This window comes from Oreochromis niloticus, linkage group LG9 (genome assembly GCF_001858045.2).
Source record: "Oreochromis niloticus isolate F11D_XX linkage group LG9, O_niloticus_UMD_NMBU, whole genome shotgun sequence".
Classification (NCBI taxonomy): Eukaryota; Metazoa; Chordata; class Actinopteri; order Cichliformes; family Cichlidae; genus Oreochromis; species Oreochromis niloticus.
In genome coordinates this window covers 28394408-28419416 of record NC_031974.2, presented here as the reverse complement: position 1 = coordinate 28419416, position 25009 = coordinate 28394408, and the positions used below count along the sequence as shown (strand labels likewise).

Here is a 25009-nt window from a genome sequence, read left to right as displayed (position 1 = left end):
AGTTCACTCACCAACAGCAGTCCCTAAAAATTAAATGCTAACTTTCATACTGACGTGCCCAAGGGTTTTTCTGAATTTTAGACCCGCCATTTCAGAACCTTCACTGCTGTGTTTATTATATTTTTAATGGAAGAAATGAAATATCCTTTGATTGAATAAATCAGGGATTCATTATAGATGTTATATAAAGGTGTATCATTCCAGTATAGTGAAAAAATCAACAAGCTAAACAAATAATTAGCATTTAGAGTGAAGTATCAGTTTTGTCTCTTACAATGGCGTGTTAACTGCCATCGTGGCATCATGGCGAGTGGGGCAAGAACAATAATCCTACCACAGCTTTGTAAAGCACTTGACTCTAACAGAGATCACCTCAAACACTTTAAATCTAAAACAGAAAGCAGACCTCTGAGAATCTCTTTTAAGCTACTCAGGAGACTCGTTCAAATAAGCGCGTTCGCCGAGCCTTATTTTCAGCGACCAACAACTACTAGTGACAGAGCTGGAAAAGAAGAGCAAAAACAACAATCGAGTCACTTCGCAAATGCCAATCTATGTTTGTTTAGAGAGGGATCTTTGATGTGACAATATTAAAGGGAAAAAAGAGAGGCTTCGCGCTGCTGCTCGCTCTCTACTTCCACCTTGAAGTTGAACAGACTCATCTCCTTTCAACGCGCTGGCTCGAGGATTTAGCTGGGCGCCTCGCCACTTTGCGTTTCCTTTAAAACTCGCCAAACAAGGTGCCTCATTTAGACAACAGAGAGAGAGAGAGGGAGCCTGACTGTTGGAGGCTTGATCAAAGATGTCTGATCAGAACTGTTTTCACCCAGACATGCTTTGGAAGCTGTTATGTAATGTTTTAGGGGTTTGGGGTTGCCTTTCTCCGAGTCTGTCTGTCTTCAATATGTTATGGACTTTACAGATTGAAACAGTATTTTTAGAGCATGTACACTAACAAATAAATCAAAATATGATTTTCAAATATACACTGGACAGGCATAACATTATGATCACTGACAGGTGATCATGGCACCTGTTAGTGGGTGGGATATGTTAATGAGAAAGTGGACATTTTGTCATCAAAGTTCATGTTAGAAGAAGGAAAAATGGGCAAGTGTGAGGATTTGAGCAAATTGGTGAGAAACCACATTGTGGTGACCAGACAACTGGGTCAGGACATCTCCAAAACTTCAGTTCTTGTGGGGTGTTTCCGGTCTGCAGTAGTCAGTATCTGTTAAAAGTTGCTTAAGGAAGGAACAGTGGTGAACCAGAGAAAGGGTCATGGGTGGCCAAAGCTCAGTGATGCATGTGGGGACCGAAGACTGGTCTGTGTGACTGTAAAGCTACTGTAGCTCAGATTAGAGAAAAGTTTAATGCTGGTTCTCATAGAAAGGTGTCAGAATACATAGAGCATCTCAGTTAGTTGAGTATGGAGCTGCATAGCTGCAGACCAGTCAGGGTGTCGTCTATGCTGACCCCTGTACACTGAAGAAATTGCCAGCAATGTGCATATGAGAATCAGAACTGGATGATGGCACAATGAAAGAAGGTGGCCTGGTCTGATGGATCATGTTTTCTTTTACATCATTTGGATGGCCAGGTATGTCTGAGTCCCTTACCTGGGAAACACCTGGCACCAGGATGCACTATGGGAAGAAAGCAACTGACGGAATTGACGAAGCCAGGGTTATGCTTTGGGCAATGTTCTGCTGGGAAACCTTGGGTCCTGCCATCCATGTGGATGTTACTTTGACACGTGCCACCTATCTAGCATTTGTGCAGACCATGTACACCCTTTCATGGAAATGGTACTGCCTGATGGCTGTAGCCTCTTTCAGCAGGATAATGCACCCTGTTGACTTGGCCTCCAAGTTCCCCAGATCTCAATTCAATCAAGAATGTGTGGGTTCTGCTGGACAAACAAGTCCAATCCACAGAGGCCCCACCTCACAACTTGCAGGACTTAAAGGATCTGTTGCTAACATCTTGGTGCAGATACCCAAGCACACCTTTAGGGGTCTAGTGGAGTCCATGCCTCGATCGGTCAGGGCTGTTATACCAGCAAAAGGGGAACCAACACAATATTTGGCAGGTGGTCATAATGTTGTGCCTGATCTGTGTATAAGGCTTATTGTTTTGCTGTTTGTGTTTTTATATGTAGATTAAATAACACTATATTTAATATTTATACATAGAATGCTTCTGTCTAATACTATCTCTGAAATCCCAAACTGTAAGCTTTACCAATATAGCTCAAACACATCTGCTTCTCTTCACGTTAGCCTTGATTGGGTTAAATCCTTCAGTGATCGACAGCTGATGTCAGTCCTGCCTCTGCTACAGCTCATGATAATGGCCCCTGGTCCATCATCAAGGCCGCAAAATAATACAGTGGAGAACCACTCAACCAGATCAAAATGTGTATGTGGGGGAGCGTGTGCGTGCGTGCGATGCTAAGCGGGAAAGCCCATTAACATTCATCAGTGGGATAATAGGCCAGCATTAATGTCAGCTGTTTATATGAAGAATAACTCATAAGGCCTTGGTGTATATGGGCTGATAAAGCGTGCTTTTCTCCACGCCGCATTTGGCAGAGTGTGCGTGTGTGTGTGTGTGTGTGTTTGTGTGTGTGTGTGTGTGTGTGTGTGTGTGTGTGTGTGTGTGTGTGTGTGTGGGTGTGTGTGTGTGTGTGTGTAGGTGTGTGTGTGGGTGGTGAGAGATTTAGGAGTAGACGCTACTGATGTCTTAGATTGAACCGTTTGATACTGACGTGAATTTATTGACTCGTTAGATAAACATAGGACAACTGCCTGATGTAACTATGGGCCAGCCGTCCTTGTTCTTAGTACGTAGGCTGAAAGTCTGCACAAAAGCACCAAAACGAGCACAAATCAATACATTTTACCAATGCACCTGGGAGAAGTGATGTAAAATAAAATCTTAAGAGAATTCAACCCTGAATCCATATTTGATCCCCCTGCGGCTAAACTTCAAACTCATCCAGCCTGAGAATACCAGAGTCACAGATTGTCTAGTTAAGCGTGTTGTTAACTCCCCCGTGCACCTCCTTGGCATTTTAAGCACAGGAGTCAATGTGTTATTTTATTCAGCCTGACTTTACATTTTTAATTTATAGCATGGGCTGGGAAGGCTTGCTTAAATATGAATGTTGAAGCGAACGCACTATCCAGAGCATGCCATGTTAAGGCAGGATATTTTAGATCTGCTTCACACACATCGACCATGGAACTAAAAGATAAGTACTTAAAAATGAAGCTATTGTATAGTTAAGAAATGACGCCGCTAGAGCACCTATGCGCAAATAAATACACAAAGTAGTTGCGTGTGTGTATTTTGTTCCAGTGAAAAGAAAGAAATGAGGATGACACCCGCTCTTAGGTTTCTTTGTTTTTACTTTTATCTTAACTCATAAAATAGAACGATAAAAACACAGCAGATAAATAATCCACGATAAACAACAGCTAATTGGTGTGTTTTTACCAAAAAACCTTGGCATATCTGTACGTGTTTGTGTGTTTTTATGTGCGTGTGTGTGTACACTCATTATCGCTGCCGACGCTTTAGCACTGATCACAGTTCTTTTTAATTAACCCACGCTGTGTATTTTTATCTCGCGATCCAATGCTGCTGTTTTGCTCGCCCGCCGCATAAAGAAGACAAAATATTGAACCGTCACGTGTGGGAGGGAAGGCAGCGATCAAGACTGTGATACAGCGAGTGCAGGGAAGGAACAACTGGGCGACAAGGTGCGACTTTGAAACTTATACCGTGTCACCCCTAATGAGAGGATTTGCGCTTTGTGACTCAACTTAGTCGCACGGCTGTCAGATTATAAACACTCAGGTGGCACCGAGGATTAGCCACGGTGATGGTGTCATGGTGCTCCTGCCGTTAATCATGAAATATTTACACGACCTCACCGGTATAGCTCATGTTCTTAAATAATAATCTCTTTTTTTATATTTACACTATACTTGGTTGATAACTGTTAACTTGAAAGCTTAATCTTGGATTTAGGAGGCTTCATATTTTGAACAAAATCCTGTTCTTGAAGTGTTTGCATGTATGTGTGCCCTCTTGGCAAACAGTATGTTTTCAACTACAGCTATTTTTACAATAGCTTGATTGTAGCATCCCTGCTTTCAATAGGTGCTCATAATGGTTAGTAAGAGAAAGAATTCCAGACACAACCATAATGAGACTATAGAGAAAGAACGAAAGACTTCATCGTCATTCGACCATCTCGCTCTTTTTTTCCTCACCCTTTCTCGGCTCTTTTTTATTCTTTAATGGGCCGATTAAACAGCATCTGCATGAATCAAAGCAGGTAGTTGAGGTACAGACTGGCAGACAAACTGGGAGAAATCCTCTTCACATCAAGCTCAGCGTGTTCGACACTTCCCAAGGTCATTTCCGCCCTCCCTGCAGAGAGCCTCTGTCACTTTTAATAACTTTTAAAGGGAGAATATTTTTTCGCCTCTGACAGACTGAGGAGTTGAGGGACCAGTCACAGGGTGAGTCAATCACAAAGTGCCGACAGAGCGAAGAGGGTGTGAGGCGAGGAGACAAGCCTGCAAGGACTAACATTGTACACTGTTACTTCATGAAAAAGTATTGGACAGAAGTCTGATGTCAGTCATTGACCTGGTTCTAAATTGGATTGGGCAGTGAGCAGTCGCTGTCACTGTAATAACTCTGTTATCAGTCGCAACTGTGACTGCCATTACACTATGGTCAGATATAATGAACTGTATGCAATGATGCATAATGTGAAAACACATGGGTAAACTATGATCAAGAAATGCTGTGTAATTGCTGCCAAGTTATGCCTCAACAAAACAGTATTATTAAATAATACTCCTACTTAATAGGATATATAACTAGTGTATAATCTGCTGTATAATTAGAGCAGTGGGATTTCAAAGTAGAGATGAAAACTAGAGTACCGCTACCTTTTTACAGAGATACACAGCCTCAACTTCTCCTCTCCACAAAACAAATCCCCATATTACTGTAATCACATTACACTTTTCTGTAACGCAGTAATGTAACACATTACAATACAAAATTCAGAAATTATGTCACAGCTATTTTGTTAATGGCATTACAGAGGTTTGTCACTTATCTGCATGATGGGCAGTTAGCCCAAAGCTAGCCAACAACCCAGTGACGTTAAAGCTGTGTTTATGCTGACCCCAGCCCAGCAGCCAGAGCCCGCACTTCAAACAAGTGCAGCCTCAAAGAAATTGGTGAGGAGTTTCCATTTCTGTCTGTATACGTTTCTACAGTAGAATTGTGTTCATACGCAAGAACTAACAAAAAGATACTATGACTCTGGTGAGTCAAGACAGAGATAAAACATCAATGAAAATGAGTTTGTCTGCTACCAGTTTGTGACTGAATCGGGGCAATTTCATGCAATCTGACGGTGATAATACAGTCATTAATTGTGATAAATCCGTGAAAATTACAAATTTGTTGCTCTCTGTTGGAGATCTATTGCAGTCTAGTTCCACAAAACTCACAGATCTAAAGCAGGAATTCTGAATCTTTTCTGACACGCACTTGCTTCTAAATAGAAATATAGTCAGAATAGCTAGCAACCAATTGAGTCAAGTCCTCTATTACAAATGGATGTGTCGCAGACAAGTTGTGGTCATCAGCACAGACTCACTCAGAGTTTGATCTGTTTGGGTCTATAAATAAGATGGCATTTATTTGTAAATCTTTGCCAATTTGTACGAGAGTGATTGCAGTCAGACTGAGTTGGACCGTGGCTCCTCGGAGACAGGTTGCCTCCCATAAGGTATATTTATATGAAAAAAATCATTGCAATCACAGGGCAAATGCTGTTTTTTTCTGAGTTGCAATGAGGTCACTAACTTATTTTTACTGTAGTGTAACTAAACCTTAACAAATTTCATTTTGAAAAGCCCAAAGGCTATATAGAACAATTGTATGCCCGCCTTATTTCTAGACCAACACATTTTGTATCCATTGATCAATTTACAGCAAGAGAGCCCACTATCCAGGACCAATCAAAGTTCAAAAACCCGTCCAAGTCATTGCCTCTAAGCAATATTCAAGTAGAGATATCGAGATTTTTGCTCAACACTCCTGATTGCTCAACACTCCTGATTGCTCAACACTACTGATTGCTCAACACTCCTCATTGCTCAACACTATTGATTGCTCAACACTACTGATTGCTAAGCACATACACTAAATATCTGAATCTGCAGATCCTCGTGTACCAAGCCGGATTACTTTTGTATCAACACATCACCAAGTGAAAACAACTTGTTTTGTTTTGTTTTATTTGAGACCAATCAGTGGTGGCTGTGGTGAAAAATACAAGCTGTTATGCACTGGTCAAGGATTAAAGTTTATCTTCAAACCACAAATAAACCATAGAGTCTCCAGTTTTCTTAATTGTCCACCAACAAACCTGTTCTTGTCGATCGAGCCATCGATCTACCATTGGATGGTTGGCACTAAGGGAAGATCGAGTCATCTCTCTTTGGAACTGAGTGGACCAGCCACTCGCATCACGAGGAAGACTACGGTAGGCATGGGCTCCTCTGCCCTGCAAAGACAGAGGAAAAGGCAGAGACATTAAAAATTGTACACCACTGTGGTCCTGCTATCAGAAGATAGCCTTCAATGCACTCGTATAAATACTCTTTCTAAAAAAAAAAGAAGAAAGAAGTTTGGTCCATAATTATCTAAAATGCAGGACGAACCTGATTTTTTGAAGATTGAACCATCTGTGTGGTTCAGTTAACTCTCACCCTTGCTCCACCCTTACTCCTGATATTTCATTACAGCCACACCTGAGATGCTTTAGGACCTTCTTTTTAATAACAAGACAGCACCAACTAGGATTTATTTTTACAGAAAAAAACCAAAACAGCTCCTGCCAAGGTAATGTCATACATCAGCATACTTGAGCATAAAATATTACACTGGCCACAAGCACAAAAACACACCCAGGCACAAAAGATAATATTCCACACATGCTAGCCTTGGCTTAGGAATCTCAGCAGCTGAAGGTCAAGAGTGAAGTTTTTTTAATAGAAGAGAAAGCAAATCTAAATATAATTAAAATCAAAGCAAAGTGATTCGCCAAGACAAACAAGTAGAAAACCAACCATATATGGTCTGATTAGTCACAAAAACAGCAAATAAAGAGTAAGAGCGAAAAAAAAAAACATTTTTGGGATTTTTAATGAGACATCACACTTGAAAGAGAACACAGAGACTAACTATAGCAGGAAAAACTCCAAAGGGAGTTGTTTCAGAACAAGAGAAGGAATGAAAGTCAGTCAAAATGAAGAACAGAGTGCAAAAAACCCCAAATAGTTGCTTAGCAAATCACAAAATCGCAAATATATCAAAACGAAGGGAGCTTAAAAGAATGTGAGGGGGAGCCAGCAGTGTTTGGCTACAGTTGAATGTGACATGCAAGGGGCCTGATCAAGAATTGGCCTGATGAAGCAACTCAGCTGCACAACTGGCCTCTGTATTGAAACAGCCCTGATAGCCATCACAGCCCCAGACACGGCGCGACAAAAAAAAACCCTCCACAGAGTTTTACGACACATCAGATCATAAAATGTAGAGAAAGCCAGATACCAGAGAGGCTCATACTGACTGTCCAATCCCTATGGATGACTTTGCTAAGTGCAGATAACCCTGAATTCCAAGTACTGTAAAGTCACTGGCAGATGTGATGAGTTTACAGTGCTAGCCGATGACTGAGGACTCTCACTGACTTGTATTGTTGAGGTTTTGCAGAAAAACTGAGCCTGACTCAGCCGTATTTAGACTAGTTGGGGAATTGAACACAACGTGGCTGGCTTTAGTCTGTAAAAGGAAATGATCCTAGACAGTGATGAGACTCTGTAATGAGTAAGTTGCTTTTGGCAATGCTGAAGGATGTTCCTTTTCAAAAATATGGTGCCAAGAACAAATACTACACATGCTGACTAACACATTCTTACAACATATGCTGTTAATTTCATAAAAACAGACTTGAAATGAATATATGGCAGTTGGTGCAAGAAAGAGATTAAGGGTTACGAGGACTAAGACTCCCTTTGTAGCTGAAAAAAGTCTGGTTCTGTCAGCTGAATAAAAACGACAGCATCCTGCTGTTAGCTCGTCACTTTTCATACCATGCCATTTCAAGCGTCTGCGACAGGATGAGATCTTAAAATGCACTACATTCAGATAACATTTGAACTGCTGCAGATGGGAGTCAAGAACTAAATGGGACACTTGAACATTACAAGTTGGGCAGCTAAACATTAGTAAGGGAATTATAGATTTATCGTGGCTTGGTCATAATAACTTTGAACTTGGCAGGTAAAATGTTGCTTTGCCAGGAGAGATTTGGACAAGGAGCCATATTTGGTAACTTTAGTGGACAAAACAATTGTCCTCCCCACGACTAACTGTGAGGAATTTCTCCCAGCCAATCAGAAAAGATCAGGTTATGTGACAGATAGTGACATTATTGTATCTGACCAGTCAGTAACAGCCTGGAGCATTTTAAGCTTTTCATTTTTTCCCTACCTACACTCATGCTTGTGGTCATAACATCAAAACTGATTGTGTAACTCGGTTTGTTTCATGACCTTATTGCAGTTTTCTATTATATCAGTTAATGGTATATCATTGGTGATTATTTTTACCGTACATCTTATTACTTATTACTAAAATTTATTCAGAAATTATTTGATATGTATGTTATATTTACGAAAATTGCCAGTGTGAATAAAAAAAACAATGTTCATAAAAAACATGTCTTTATAAACATATTTGTGTTTATCCTACAGTTCCTATATACAGATTTTTTTTTCTTTTTTGGTAAATACATATACCATAAACGGGAAAGGAATCTTGATTTGAATTTTAAATCACAAATGTAAAAAAGTCCTGTAATATCCCCCAATAACACGCCAGGGTTGAAAATTTTATTGTCTACGTATTTTAATGAGAGCCCTATAAAGGGTTAAACCATTGTTTTATGTATGACTCAAGTAAACTAATAGAAACTTCTATTTTGCAAACTACCGTATCCGTCTGTTTAGTGTGTGGCGGTGTACACAATCTGGAATCCCCTTATTTTACATCAACATAATAATATTTATCCACGATCCACAACTGACAAACACCGCTGTGGATGTGGAATCCTCCGTGCATGATAGGATGTCACAGAAGGGCTAAAGACATGCAATCCATATACAGTCAATGAAATTCAGAGTCATATTTCAACACTCCTGGTCCTCTGCTTTCCCATTGTTATATTCAGTACAAGCACACAAACATACATAGTTGCTCAGTTCAGTAGTTCAGAACAGAATTCCCACTAACAAAATGAGAGCTCTGATAACCATTTCAGCCCACACTCTTGCTTTTACATTCTGTGGGCCGTGACAACTAAAGTGTCTCTATCAGCCCCTTCTCCCAGACACGCTAATCACACGCAGAGCTGATGTTTCACATTTCGAACACTCAATAATTTCCCCATTTTTAACATCCCAGTTTGATGGGAACATACCTCTCCCTCAGTGAGAAGTAAAGGGCTGTCAGCACAGCAGCAGTGAGAAGTTAATTGGCTTTCTTTTACTTTCAGAAGCAGCAGGGAGGATGCACCTGAGTACCTGAGGTGTGTTTTATTTTATTTTATTTTTTTCTGACTAATAATCAGAGGCTTAAAAGCACCAAGAAGGTGAATTTGTAATAAAGGGAATGTGTTTAAGAATCCCCGCTAATCGTTTTGGATGACAAGAAGAGGTGTTATCAGATGGAACTAGTTTCAGATAAACACTATCTATGCCACTGCTGGATATCTGCAAGCAGGGCAGCACAACTTTCATATCTAACACTTATTTCTTTGATTTGGGGTGCAGAGGAGACAAGGAATGAAAATGAGGGAAGAAAGGAGTAAGTAAGTTGAAAACAGAGACTGGAGGTTGGGAAGATTTCAGAGCACATATCTCAGGCATTATAATTGATGCAGCACCCGTACATCAGCAGCCCTATGTTCTGGGCAAGGTGCTGCTGGAATAAGTATGTAATAGTTCACAGTGGTTTAAAAAATAGACTTTATTGATCTATTGCATTTTGACACCATTCAGATTCCAATAAATGATCTTAACGACTTAATTTATCATACCAGGTATCATTGAGGCATTCGCGCACAGTTTATCGGCTACATTACCACAGGAGGTGTAGTTACCTTTCGTTCAAGGCTCCCCGTTTCATTGCTGGGGTTTCGTTTATGGTTGGGCTTCTGGAAACCAGCGGTTGTGGACCAGCGAGCTGGATTTTTTCTGGACGGTTCTTCTGGAGCAACCGGGGCCTCGCCTGGAGGAAAGTCAGCCAGTGCAGGATCACTGCTGCGACGGACATTGAGAGACATGTCTGTGGAGGGGATTACAAAAGACAAAGAAAAGGAAAAGGAATTATAGCAAAATCAAACCACTTGCCGCTTTATCCATTTATTAAGCAGCTCGCTTTTCACCTTGGTCGTCAAAAAGTTGCCCATTTTTTGGGGGGTGCTGCTGCGTCCCCTGCTATACCTCCTTAACCGCACTCCATGAAATGTCAGCTGAGACATGGGAAGTGGTGATTACAAGTACTCGTGTTTTTATAAAAGGTCTATTAAGCCCAAAACAAAACACTGCACAACTCCACGATGGAAAGTTTAGCTTGGCCTAATTCCATCTGTGCTGAAATACATTTACTGTAGATATATTATACACACAGTTTTGGCTGGGGAAATTACCCAGACAGCGATAAAAAAATATATATATATAAAAGTACATATGAGAAAAAAAAATAGATGTGATTATCTAACCCCTTGCTTGGTCGAACCACTCTAAAAATAACAAGTACAATAATAATTGCAGGAAACTTGCTCATATATCATGATCTGACTATTGCGATAAAGGTCATTCTTACACACTGTGCTACCCAACTGAAGTTGATTCTAGGAAGTTTCCAGGGGACTGAAATACAGTCTCAGAGCCAACATTTATTCTTTCCATCAAACGTCTAACAGAAAACTACACAGGAAACACTGGCCCATGTTTCAGCTGCCACATTAACCGATCTGTCATGAAAACTTGGTATAAAGTTCCCACATTTGATTAGAGCTGCCAAAACAAGTAGAGGGGATGAAGTTGCTCCATATTTCACACTCCGGTTAAAACATTCAGTGAGAAATCCCACCGATGTCTGCTACAAAGTCAAGACGGTGAGTATATCCGTTAGCTGTAGTGTAAATCATCTGGATTTTCCCAAAAGGCCATATGGATTTGTTTATGACGTCCTAGCAGCCTGTGTGTTACACCCATAATTATGCAAATAGTTGGGTAACCACCTGTCATCCATAGACAGATCATTGCACTGAGCATATGCCAGTGTTAAGCTTCCATCTGATACAACCGAGACACGTCTTAGTGGTGGGAGCGACGCATTCTAATCACGGATTACGCTGTGCGCCAACTCGTCTGTATTTAACACCGTGACAAGACTAAGGAGATTCAAGAACAACTGTAAGTGTTTCTTGCGACCACCTGTGTCGAGGCAGAAGGAGTTCTGTGACTGAATCCTGCAAATAACAGTGAAATACACATGTTTCTGCACCTAGTACACTAACTAAACACCTCTGCTTTATTAAAGCATCCCAGTTCATCTTTATTCACTCACATCCTTTGTACTATCTCACTTACTTGAACTTGTGCTAATATCCTGATAAAGCATCCCCTCTACTTAGTGTTTACTTGGCGCCAACTGCTTTCATTTAATCCTTCTCTACCTGATAAATCCGTGGTCTCAATATTATAATCAGGGCTCAGAGGCCCGGAACTGTTGTTCTCTTTTCTAGAGATGCTGATGGTCTAAGAAGTGGAGCTTAGTCTAGTGTTGTTCTCGATGTAAGTGCTGCTATTAGGTGCTAAAAAGACAAGCTTGTCCTTTTTAGTGTTTAGATCTCTTAGCACCTCATAATCTATATCCAATAACAATAATAATAAAATACTGATAAGGTTTGTAATATGGATGAAATGACCAAGTCAAATTTGTCATCACTGTTAGTAACCACTGACCTTGAAGACAAAAGCAAACATTACATCTTTAGCTGTCACCCAATAACATCCTCGGTCTTGTTTTTCCCACACTTGGTGAAATGAATAATTATGACATAGACACAGATTCCCAATCCATAGTCAGGACTCACTGACATTACGGCAGTGTATTGTCAATTCAGGGTAATATAAACGTAAAGCGCTGCAAAAAAAATTCTAATTTTTGTGTTACAAAAAACTCTTATTGTTGCCAAGTTTTCAGTGAGATTTCATTACAAAAGTTCTCTCCCTCCTCCTTTGTCTCTGAGCAAGGTAACTCCAGTAGAAAGGCTTCGTATGCAAATAAATTTATGATGACATCTGGAAACTTCCAGGAACTTTCTCAGCAGCAAGAAAGTAGAGATGATGACAGGGTTTTCAAACTGCGTTTTTTTTTTGAGTAACTCAAGTTTATAAAGCGCCATTTCTCAGGAGGAAATCATCGGTGCAACTCGAGTTCTTCTGCAGAAACAGGTAACTTATAAAACCTACTTTCTCACTCACTGCTAAACCATAACTCTGATACAAAAACCTCCACCCCAAATAAGAGGGGGGAAAAAACCCTCACCGGCAGCTTATACTATTATTCCTTTGTTTCAAATGTGTTTCATTTTTTTTGCCCACTGCCTGAGGCTACGTCAGAGCAGCCTGGAAATCACATCTAGCAGCCAGCCAGTCATTGTTTGTTTGCTTTTAAATTAGGTTGAAGACCTACTAATGGCATTTAATAAACTTTTGCCCCTTTCAGTAATGGCTGGTTCATGTCCAGTTCAAGCTCTAATGATATTCACTTCAGACAGCAGGGGTAATTAACATCCAGTATTATTCCACACGATGGCTTTGAGATAGCACGCAAATTGAGGACGACAGGGAGTAAGCTGCATACAACAAAACTATAAAAAAGAAAGAAAGAAAGAAAGAAAGACAGAGAAAGGGCACAGAAAAGGGTTAGAAAGCATATTAAAATTCTCAAAGTATTATTATTAAATATTTGTATTTCTTTTAAAGGGAACCTCTTCTGTGTTTTCATAGATCTGTGTGTAGTTGGGGCTTGCACAAGATACTTGGTATGGATTAAAAGCCTTGTTATATTTGCCATAATACCTCAAGGCTCAGTTGATAGATGGATGTTTGCGGCCCCTTAGAAACCACGACAACTTCAACATTCAAGCATTAAGGGTATAAAAAACACAACACTCTTTTGGATCGATTCTTACACACTAAATAATAATACTCTGGCTGTTTCACAGTTTCAGTCGAATGTCAAAACTTTAGTTTCAGTTTAGTGACAGCTTGCTAAAGTGTTGATCCACCGTGGGTTGAAATCCTTACGGATCAGCTTCTAACAAATAAAGGAGTTTGTGCTCGTTTGTGTTACGAAGTTCACAATATGAAGATTCTCTCCAGTCCCGGCTCTCCCTGACCAATTTTCCTCTACTTAATTTGTGATGGGATTATCCCAGCAGTCCGAAGGGTTTGGTTACTCCCATGTTTAATAACTAGCACTGCCACTTCAGACCGAGCCAGCAATCGATCCACACTGAAGCGGGAGCAAAACCACTCAGGGGGGGATGGTGAGGCTGGCTAATAAAACGAGGCCCTAATCCAGCCCCTGCAGTGAGGGATTATGGTCAGGGCACAGGGTCATAGTGATGTACACACATCACAGTTCACCATAGAGACGTAAGCCTCTCCAGGGGCAATTATCTCATGCCGTATCGTCCTTTATTTACCTTTCACTTTGTTTGGAGAAGAAATATATTCATTTATATAAACTATGTGGATAGAAATACTAACTCTAATGGAAAAGAGCAAAATAGTCTTGAGATTAGTAGTACTTTTGAGAATGTTCACTGTACAAATAATAAATAATATAACTGTATAATGGCCACAGGTTAGTATAAAGCAGGAATTTCTAACTTGCTTTACATCATTTTATATCCTAATATTAGAAAAGAAGTGTAATTTATAGACTGGTTCTTATATAGCGCTTTTCTACTTCACCTGAGCACTCAAAGCGCTTAATACAACTTCCCTCATTCACCCATTTACACCCATTCTCACTTTTCTATGCTTTTTCGAGATAAGTGCTGTCTATCTAACATTCATGTACATTCATACTCCAATGGAGGCAGCAACTTGGGGTTAATCTCTTGCCCAAAGACGTTTGGCACACAGACTGGAGCAGCCAGGGACAAAACCGCCAACCTTCCGATTAGTTGTTGTCCTGCTGTAGTTCCTGAGCTACAGCCATCCCGTGTAGATCAGGAGTGTTTTAATAGTACATGTCAGTTTTGTTACAGGATGAAGAAATGCTGCTGTAGTTCCCCAAAAGTTGATTCTGTTCATCTTGACGTAGTGTTTTCAATGGGAGAAATGTTTCGTCACTCATCCAAGTGACTTCTTCAGTCTCAGCTGACTGCAGGTTTCCCCAATCTTATAAACAGCACATTTGCATAATGACTGAAGCTAGCACCACTAAAGGAACAATGGGCTGGGAGGTCAGTTCATTGATCATTGATATGCAAATTCTCATGACCATTGACCAACAACCACTGCATCAAGCTGCTGCAGTTCATGAAAGAAATCTGTCAGCACGACCCTTTGAGCTAAAACTGTAAGAAATAAACAAATTTCTTCTGCAAATAATGAAGCAAATTATTTATGTCATTTAACTATTTATTGATAACTTACATCCGTGTGGTATGAATAGCTATGATCTTTCTCAGTAGGACAAGCTGTAAAACTTATAAATACATTTAAAAGTTCAAAATCCCCGCCCTCCTCATTTTTCAAAGCCATCCAGTGGGCCGTGTTCGAACACCTGATGTGTATCTGTATGTATCTGTTTTGTTATTGCTGTTTCATTGTGCTTTTAGTTTCTTCTGTTATCTTTGACCCCCGTCTCTGTCATCAAGTTTCGTGTTAGTTTTCATGTCTCTTTTTTTATGCCCTATTTTACTTTGTCAGTAAAGCTCTTTCTTTGTCTTGTTTTGTTTTTACTTCCTGGTTGTCATTCATTTCCTTCCTTTCATGACTACCTGCTTTATCAACATTGGCTTTACCTGTTTCCCTCCCACCTGTGCCTAGTCACCCATCAACCCCCCTGTGTGTGGGTGTGTGCATTGTCCTGTCTTCCCCTTTGTCCTTGAGTTTTGACTTTCAAACCATAGAATGACAGTGTCTGTGTTGTTGTAAGAGGTGACTTCTTTAAAACGTCCCTAAACTCATCAGCTCAGTTCACTACATCGCTACACACTTTTCTACTTAGTCACCAGTCACACTGGACATAAACAACATAAACCAGCAGCAGTACTTTTTCTTCTGTAATAACACAGCAAAAAAATGTACTTCCAGCTTAGTTGTGAAGGAAATGGGGGTCAGCTCTAATGTATTAGCTGTGGAAGTTTGCAATCACCGAAATAGCATGAAATAAAGAGTCCTCACAATACCTGGGAAGCAGGGAGAAGCCCTTCCCTCCTGACTGGCTGCCAATTCAAGGTAATGGAGCTAGAGCTTCAGCATACTGATAAGGTTAGAGAAAGGACACGGTGAGGAGGATAGGCTGTTTCTGTGCTTGTGTTCTTCTGTTACTCATAATCACCATTTACCCAACATAGGTTAAAAACAGAATCAAATTCTTCTAAATAAATTACTTTTATACTGTTTACACCCACAAAAGATGAGTAAGTTACAGTATATTCCTCCTCAGACTCAATATTTGGAAGTGCTGAGAGTCTAGACTATTTAATCTAATATTAGTGATTTCATTGCCACCTGAAAGCATCAACCCGAAGTGTGTTCTCCTGTTGCTGTGCCACTGCAGGGAACGGTCACAAGGCTCAAAACTGGAAGTGTTAAGAGCTGAAACTCACAAGTTTTCAAGTGTTGACCAGAGTGACAGCAATTTGCTTTGAAGCAGATTCATCCTTTAACCTGAATATTTGAGGTGGTTTTAGGAAAAGCAGGTGCACTTAAAAAAAAAAGTATTTTTAAATGACATCATAAACTCTGCAGCGTAGCACGTATTACAGAAGATGAAATGCGATGCTGTATCAGAGGTTTCCATTTTCCTTTACAGTAAGATGTGGGTTAGAGGTTATGGAATAAATGAAGTCAGACCTTTACTATTATTTAAATCGAAATGTGTGCACACTGCAAGCATGCAGACACTTCTGGCAAATCAGGGATGAAGACAATGTGCGGGGTGAATTTGGTATTTTCTCTCGTGGACCTGTAGCTGTGCCGTACTCTTGACTCTTTGCTTTTACTTCAGGCTGATTTAAATATAAATGCCAAGCGACCATGGCTTCATGAAATGTCTAAAAGCTTTTTTTTTCGTAGGCTACTTTGAATACTTCAAGCCTGGGCCAGTTCAATGTCTGAATAAATTATGGCACTGAGCCATTTTCACCCCCCCTCTGCAACCACCGACTACATATTGATGTCCCCTGTGTGCAGTGAGGGGAGATTTCCACTGAAAACACCCTGACCTGAATCATGCGCAGAGGGACAAAAGGTTTCTTTTTTGGGGGGGAGGAGAAAGACAGTTCTGAGTGGTGGGAACCACGACTGTGGCAGAGGGGATGAAGTATACATTAGACTTAAATAGGCTGCTGGACGACCCAAGGCCAAACAAGGTCGAGAGTACCACTCAAGTGCACGTCTGTGAAATGTTTGGCAAACTAATCTGATGTAACGCCAGAGAGTGAGACGAGACAAACTCCGAATAAACATCAACTGCTGACCTTTACAAAGAGCAGAAGATGTAATCCACTAGATGGATGGGTGGAAAAATACTTAGATGCTAAATGGCATTTATGAAAACAAAACCCCGTTTTTGGCTTTAATGCTAATTGCTCTGTTGACTGCACACTGTGTTTTAAGTCTACACAGTTTTAAGCACAAGTATGTTTATGCTCCGAGACAATCCAGCACATAACAGCAGGGTGCAAAATGCTAGCAGGCAGGGCATACATGGAGCGCCATAACTAAGTGACCGGCATAGAATACAGAAACATCTGTACCGAGTATGGGCTGGAAGGTCCCGAGGTCAAAATGGGAGATGCTCACTAGGGTGGTCGAGAATGACAGAGCTAAGATCCTGTGGGACTTCCAGACGGACAAAATGGCGAAGGCTAACGAGTCAGACATAGCAATGGTGGACAAGCAGAGGAAGACGTCCATAGATGTAGCAATACTGAATGACAGCAAAATCAGGAAGAAGGAACAGAAGAAGCTAGAGAAGAATGAAGGGCTCAGAGAAGAACTCGAGAAGATGTGTAGGGTGAAGGTAACAGTGGTCCCAGTGGTAATCGGAGCACTAGGTGCAGTGACTCCCAAGCTAGGCAAGTGGCTCCAGCAGATCCCGGGAACAACATCTGAGATCTCTGTCCAGAAGAGCGCAGTCCTGGGAACAGCTAAGATACTGTGCAGGACCCTCAAGCTCCCAGGCCTCTGGTAGACGACCCGAGCTTGGAGGATAAAGATCAAACGTGAGACAATAGTTGGATGCAAACTATAATGTGATATTTAGAATCCCCATATAACAGTCCCTATATCCTTATGCAATACAAACAGTGGCAATCTTTTATACAGCTCTATAAAGCATTATTACCAGTTTGACCTTCAAAGTGATCAGTTTATTGACCTTAAAGGTCAGAGGTCAAATGTGTGCTTTGTACAGCATATGTTGACAATACGGAGCACACTTGTGAGAATCATAGTTTCTCATTTCTAAGGCGTTCTGTCAATTTTCAAACAATAAAACATTAAGTTGACCTTGAAGACTTTAGTTGATATAAGCCAAATTTTAATAGGTTGTTAACATAACCCCACTCTACACAATGTTCACAGAATTCATTTTAAAAAATTCTATCTATTGTGTTTACAGGCAGAATTACACAAACACATCCACGCAAGAACATTAAACACAAAGAATTCACCATTCAACGTCTACCTAATCTTTAGGGCACAAAAGGTCATCTTGGTAGAGAATTATAACACTGTCCTTCTTTTTCTACTTCTAAAGCTCTTTGAATGGCACATTCTTGCAACTAGCCTAAAATATAATTTCACTTGACTGAGTAGCTTTTACAGGAAACATATTCCACTGTTCTAGCCGTGCCATTTCTGTGTATTCATGTTATCTTAAGTTAAGAGTTCAAGCGTCTGCCCGATTTTCTACAGTGATCATTTCCATCTTTTTTATCTGCGCTGGCACTGAGCGCAGGCCATGATTTGATCAAGACGATTACTTTGCTGTTTAATAAAGGATGTTATCACGTACCCAGAAAGTTCAGAATGCCTCTTGCGCTCGGTGAAAAACTTCATATGTCAATCATATTAGTTTTAGAGTTTGGCATGATGTCTAATCACCCTGCCTGAGCACGAATACTGAGGCAGGGGAGAGCCGTATTCCCCACAGGGCTGCAGAGTCAACCATCCAGTTTTTCCCCATTCTGAACAAGAAATAGAGAGAGACTGAGACTGATTCTTCTCTCCTGACAGAAAGACAATACAGACAATTTACTAGAGAGAAAGAGAAGAGGATGCCAGCCTTCCTCGAGCCCTCAGAGATGAGGCCTCCAGTAGCAGACACCTAGACACTTCAACAACAATAACACCAAAGAGAAAGAGAAAGAGAGAGAGTGCGGTGTTTCCCTAGACAATGAAGATCTCAGAGACGAGGGGAGGGGTGGAGTTCACTCCCCAAATCAAACCTGACTCATTTAGGTCGACTCCACTCACACATGGGACCCCTCGACAGCAACAAAACAACTGCATATGCCTGTTTTCCAGAAGGGTAAGTATGCGCAAAAAGACAGACTTGCAGGTCATGTTTATGATGACGCCATTTTGATTTTATTCAGGGTCAGGTGATCAAGCTCGAGCTTGATGTCAAACAAGAAATAGTTTGCCAGCTTTGCTCCAGATTTTTATGACAAAACTAAATCTGAAAACAAGAATATTCATTTCATAAGATCTGAGTCGATTTCCCAAAATAAAAAAAGTGCAAAAGCCATGAAAAACAAGTGGGAGCAGGGATTCATCTCTATCCCAGTGTAGACCAGACTCACAGAGACCCCTCTACACTGAGGCCTCCGGGGAGCTGCTAATCAACAAAGCAAACAGCCCTCAGACAGCCCAGAAACAGAACCACGGCAGCACCTTCCGTGTAAACACCATTTTGTGTGTTTCTCTATTATGGCTGGTCCACAAGAACAGGCTCCTGAAGAGAAGGGGCCATAAATCTCACTCAGGCTGATATGTGGCCAAGTCACTCATGATTAAAAACACTGCTCTGAAAATGTCACGAGCCAGGAGTAGCAAACTGACCAAAGCTATCAGCCCTGCACGAGATCCTAGGATTCAGAATGGTCAGTCAAACGAATTTGGACTTTGACAGGAAATATTAAAGAAGCAGCTGCTGCTGAACTAAACAAAGACTTCTTGCTAATCAAAGCTGCTTCTTGCCTATGAGATGTCAATTCAGTGTTGGAGATTACCTGATTCGCTCGCTTTAAAAAGCTACACAGCTAAACAGTCTTATTAATCTGCTCCTCAATGTAGGGTGCATGCACTTCAAGAGGCTTTTGGCTAGCACAGTGCATTCACTACAAGTAGCTGCAAAGAAAACTCGGCTGGCTTTGAGCTTTAATGTGTCTGTGTTCATATCACAAACACATACCAGCAAGATTTCTAATCTAACATTTTCTCCCTGTAAGCGCAAGTGATAGCAGTAATATATTAGGCTGATCTTAAACATCTGCAAACATGCACTCTTTGCTAATTCCAAAACAAGTTGTTATGGTACTCTGTTTATTGTCATCTATAAAACAACTAAATTCAGTAATTACAGTTACAGTTATGTCGTTACTTGCATTACAAAGGTTCTTTAGTTATCTGCACGCCGAGCAGCTGTAAAGAGAAAAAAAATCCCGTCCTTCACATTAGCGCTACAGTTAGCGAATTAGAAGGAAAACAGTCTAAGGATTTTAAGAAGCGCACACTTGTCCTTTTATTGCATGAAAGGACAAGCTTGCGATAATGAAATACAAACTGTGTTCAGGACAGAAACAAAGCTATGCTGCTAACTCAACATCTGAAAACATCTAGACAGACAACATGCTAACAGAGAGCTAGCTAAGAACCCAGAATGATGATAAACCTATGGGTACACTGAACCATGTCGCGTTGTCGGCTTTGTGTTGATATTGTAAAAACTACAAGAAACATTGCAGGAATGTCTTCATTTAGATACAGATTTATGTTGGTGAGTGGAACTATAGGATAAGGTCTATATAGTTAACTGGTAATTATGTTACATTGCATTTTAGGACTATTTACGGCGTAAAGAGAAAGTAAAGTAACAAGTAGTGCCACGAGTTACTTTCTTCAGCAAATAATTGCAATGTACTACATTACTTTTAAGAAAAGTAACCATTAATGTGAAATACTTTACTCTTTTGGCCCCATCACTGGTGAGAATAGCATGCTTATGCTGGCTTCAATGGGAACATTGTTATTGCATCTCAGTGCTGTGTGCAGAATCACGGAGCATCTCATCATGAATATTAGCTAACTTCTGGGACATCTTTCAACAGTAGAGACAAGACCATTACCGATAGCACATCAGACTCTACACCTTAATTCCACAGTGAGCAACTGTGTCTCTTCAGTGTCATTTTAATGGCACAAAGGATTTTCTTTTCATATCTCTAAGCAAGCTTAAATTGTCACAAATTTAATTGTCACAGCCACTGTGTGAGCCAAAATTGGAGGCTGATGAGTGAGTGAATGAATTTCAGTTTCTGGCAGGTCAGACAGCCTTTAAAGCATGGAGCTCATTCCACCACAGATTCCAGACAGCACGTACACAAAATCCATATCGCAAACATTTCAGCAGTGAGAATAACTTCTTCCTCTGCTCTGAACAAAAAAAAAAAAAAACCCACCCTCACTCCAGCTGCTCTCTGCAGAACAGATGACAAACTTCCACCAGACTCACCAACTATTTCTGGATCCTTTAACGATCCCTTCCTTTTATTGGGAATACAAAAAAGTTATCTGCTGTGGGAGATGAGATGAGAAGGTATGGGGCCTGAGTAAATACAAGGTCCAGTGGATAGACTGCCTAATTGGAGCTGCCACCGAGCACATGGGCTAATCTTAATAAAGCACACATATAACAACATATATGAAGTCAGTAAAGTCAAAACTCGTTCCATAATGCAGAGCAGAGCACAAGACAAAAACAAGAAAGCTTCTTACGAACTCAGCAGTGCTCTGCAGTACAGGAAGAACTTCTAATACTTTTTTTAGAAAAAGTGAACGTGAGATGCTTGGAAACAGATGGTATTGTGATGTGCAGAGTCTATGTTTTAGCAAAGCATCGCTCTGATCAGTCACGCGGGTTTATAAAAGCACATGAGGATTTCATAGAAATTCGAGGCAGGCAGTTGTTTAGAAAAAAATAAATTCTTCTGGGTAGATACTGTTTTACCCTCGGTACGAATAACACATGTAATTGAGCAACCGGGTGGCATAGTCATTACACAGACTTTCCTTTAGTTTCACTGATAACACTAATAAAGATATTATCGCACAAAAATGTCGAGGTTTTTGTAAGAATTGCACGCAAGTCACAGTGTGGCTGTAACATTAAGGTAGAGTTGCGCTGAAATGTCAATAAATCTTTACTTTAGTCACTCTATACTGCTTGTTACATCATAAACCACTGGGATGGATTTCACAGGGAATTAGCCCAAATTTGATACGGAGCAAAAATAAGATTGCTTTACATCTCAGGAAAGAGGTATCATTATAGGTCCAAAGTTTAAAGTGCTCGCAGCAATGGGACATTTTGACCCCTCAGTAAGGTGTTCAGAATGATGAAATATGCAAGTAACATTGGAGCAATTGCAACAGCACTTGAAGTTCTAAAGTCGTGATCATGCGCTGAGAAGCGTGAACTTTTTTGCCAGAGTGTCTTTTTTCACAGTTGTCCGGGCAGACGGATTTCCATTTGAGAAACTTTTGAAGAAAGTAGAGGGTACACTCTGTGACTGAGACATCACGTCAAGATGAAAGTTTGCTTACTTTTTTTCATTTCTTGACAAATTTAGATTCTGTCCTTTGAACTTGAACCGCCAACAAGAGGACCGTGGTCCACGATGATCTCAGTGCCACATCTAAAGTGAACTCTCATCATCGTGCAATTTAAGTGTTCTTAGTACTTTTTCAGCTCATCAAACACTTTGGAAACAGAGCTTTTTTCCTCGTGTTTCCTTATTAGGAGCTGCACAAAGCTGGCGAGGCCAGGGGTATAAGAGAAAAAAACAAATCAACAGAGGCACGGAAGATACCTTAATTACCATTTTCTCATTAAGTTAATAGAAAACCGAATCAAAACAACATTACATTTCTACAAAACTAAATGCAAATGAAAAAAAGATTGGAAATATGTAAAGTGAAACAAAACGCACAAGCTTCATGCCTGTAACATTTACAGCAACCGTGAATCTTCGGACAGATGAATTCTTCTGAAATAAGATCCCAAACTTAGGTGCAAACCACAGACTGACCCTGTTGCATTTATATTTCTGGGAGTTCTTTTGTCCAGACACAAAATATCTATTTGCACATAATTTAAATCGAGTGTTCAAATTGATTTACTAACATTTCCATATGCAATATTAATAATAGCCCTGATATTTAATGCCAAAAAAGCAAGTCTTAGATTTTATGCTTGATATTGAAATGAACCAACTGTGGCTGCAACTACTGTAAATCACCTGTAAAACTAGCCACACCTGTGAGTATTTTGTGGGGATTGTGCTCATCCTTCGTGTATCCCATTTTTTTAAAACATCAGAAACGGTGACAAGATGGAGGCGCTTCTATTAGTCGCAAGGTAAAGGTTATTTATCCGAACTGCTGAAGAAGGTACAAGCTTGCTCACATGGCAGCTGTAACTCTGTTGACATTTGAAATGTGAATCATGTCACCACCCTGTCCCGAAAAGACAGGGTGCCCAGAATTAAACTAGGGAACCTCTTGATCTGCAGTCAACTGCTTTGCCCCTGAGCTATACCCCCTGAGATTAACCCAAGGTTGTACTACAGAGATGCTGTGAGTCAGCTAGTTGTGGGTTTCATCTCCGCTACTTGACTAAATAGCACACGACAAAGACAATTTGGGCCAGCAGGCTTTAGGAAGTGGGCAGGAAATTCAAGCCCTTCATGTCAACCTGCATCTGCTCTGCTAGAACAAGACACTAAAAACCAAACGAGTTCCAGGATTTTTTTTTCCTATGCTCAACATGTGTAGATGTTTCAAAGGAAACCGGATTTTTCCTACACAGCTGAAAAAACTATAAGTTTTTATAAGTTATAACTATCTGCTGTCTCCTGTGCAAAAATCAAAAGAGACTTTAAAGGTTATTTAGTTTATTTAATAGAAAAAAAAGAATTTTGTACTCATACACTTACATTGATTAGTGTGTAACTATAAACAAATTGATACATCATAAACATTAAAAATACATGGGTATAGCCATCGAGTCGATATTATTAGTCACAATTGCTTAAAGTCAACAGATTGAACACATGATCCTTCCATCTACCAACAGCTGATGGTTATACGCTAATATTATGTCATCTAATGCAGTGTTTCCCAACCACTGTGAAATGATCAGGTGTGCCGTGGAAGATTATCTGGTTCCACCTGATTAGTACTCCAAGCAATCGCCATGGGTAACGGGCAGAACAATTACATTCTCTTCCCCTAGAGGGCAGTGCAACTAACTGCTCTAATTAAATGGGTTCCCAACTGCTAGTAAAACAGAAGGAGATGAAGAAGAAATTACATAATAGTCACTCTGTGAGACGACGCAGCGCGTAATAGCAATAGATAAATATTTGAAAAGAAAAAAATAGTATTCAGTCTGACCTGAGTCCTGGAGAAAATTCTGACCCAGATGAAGGCCCTAGCATGAGTAGTGGTCAGAAGAAAGCAAAAAGGCATACTGGGGACAAACCGAGCCAATTCCACTATACCTGGTGCTGTTGAAAAATGATCAATATGCTTCTTTTGACATTTTTGTTTGGTGTCGTGCCGTGTGATTTTTCTAATGTGAAATATGTACCATGGCTTCAAAAGGTTGGGAAACACTCATCTAATGTTGGCTCGAGTGTCCTAAAAATCCCACTTGTCCCCCTAAACAGGTTCATATGATGTGAGAATGTAATCAGAATTTATTCACCAAGTATCCAAGTCCAAAAATGTTCCACTATAAAGAAAATTTCAATAACGCTGGCTAACAGCAGCTAATAAAAATAGTCCCACTTACCAATAGAAAAGTTCAGCGCATCCTCAAAAACTCACCTCAGAATTTCCTCTCAATGGACAGAAGTAATCTTCACTGACTCATCAGCTCATTTAAGACTCCTTTCATAAGGTTTCACAGCCTAGCTGTAGCCTGTCAGGTAACAATCACTACAGATGAACGGCCATCGCAGCTAGAATTATGTACTTGAATTGGGCGGAGTAAGAAAACAGAATTCAGTTGACTGAATCTGCAATGTACAGACACTTAGTTGTGTGATTTTACACAATGTACCTTTAATAATTCACAGTTCAAGTCTATAACATGAGAGAGGAAGCAGCTGTATTCTTGTATGCAAACATTCCCGACCGTGAATTCATTCAGAAATATCAGCATGTGGTTTCTTAACAACTGAATGGACCGCACAGGGAGTCTGCGGTATGGGTAGTTGCTGCACATTCTCAAATTAACTTGACCGTAATATTTAAATGGCTTCAAAATGAAACCACGGGTATGCACAAAT

At 40.3% G+C, this 25009-nt stretch overlaps 1 protein-coding gene across 3 annotated transcripts in view; it reads right to left on the bottom strand.

Moving 5' to 3' along the window:
- LOC100702913 (partitioning defective 3 homolog) overlaps positions 1-25009 on the bottom strand; it is a 346275-nt gene that overhangs the window by 201092 nt on the left and 120174 nt on the right. For all 3 annotated transcript variants that reach the window (XM_025910173.1, XM_025910174.1, XM_005471661.4), the window contains exons 4-5: positions 10268-10452; positions 6470-6607 (exon numbers count right to left, since the gene is read on the bottom strand). In XM_025910173.1, coding sequence (XP_025765958.1) covers positions 6470-6607; positions 10268-10452 — 323 coding nt within the window. The remainder of the gene's footprint in view (positions 1-6469; positions 6608-10267; positions 10453-25009) is intronic.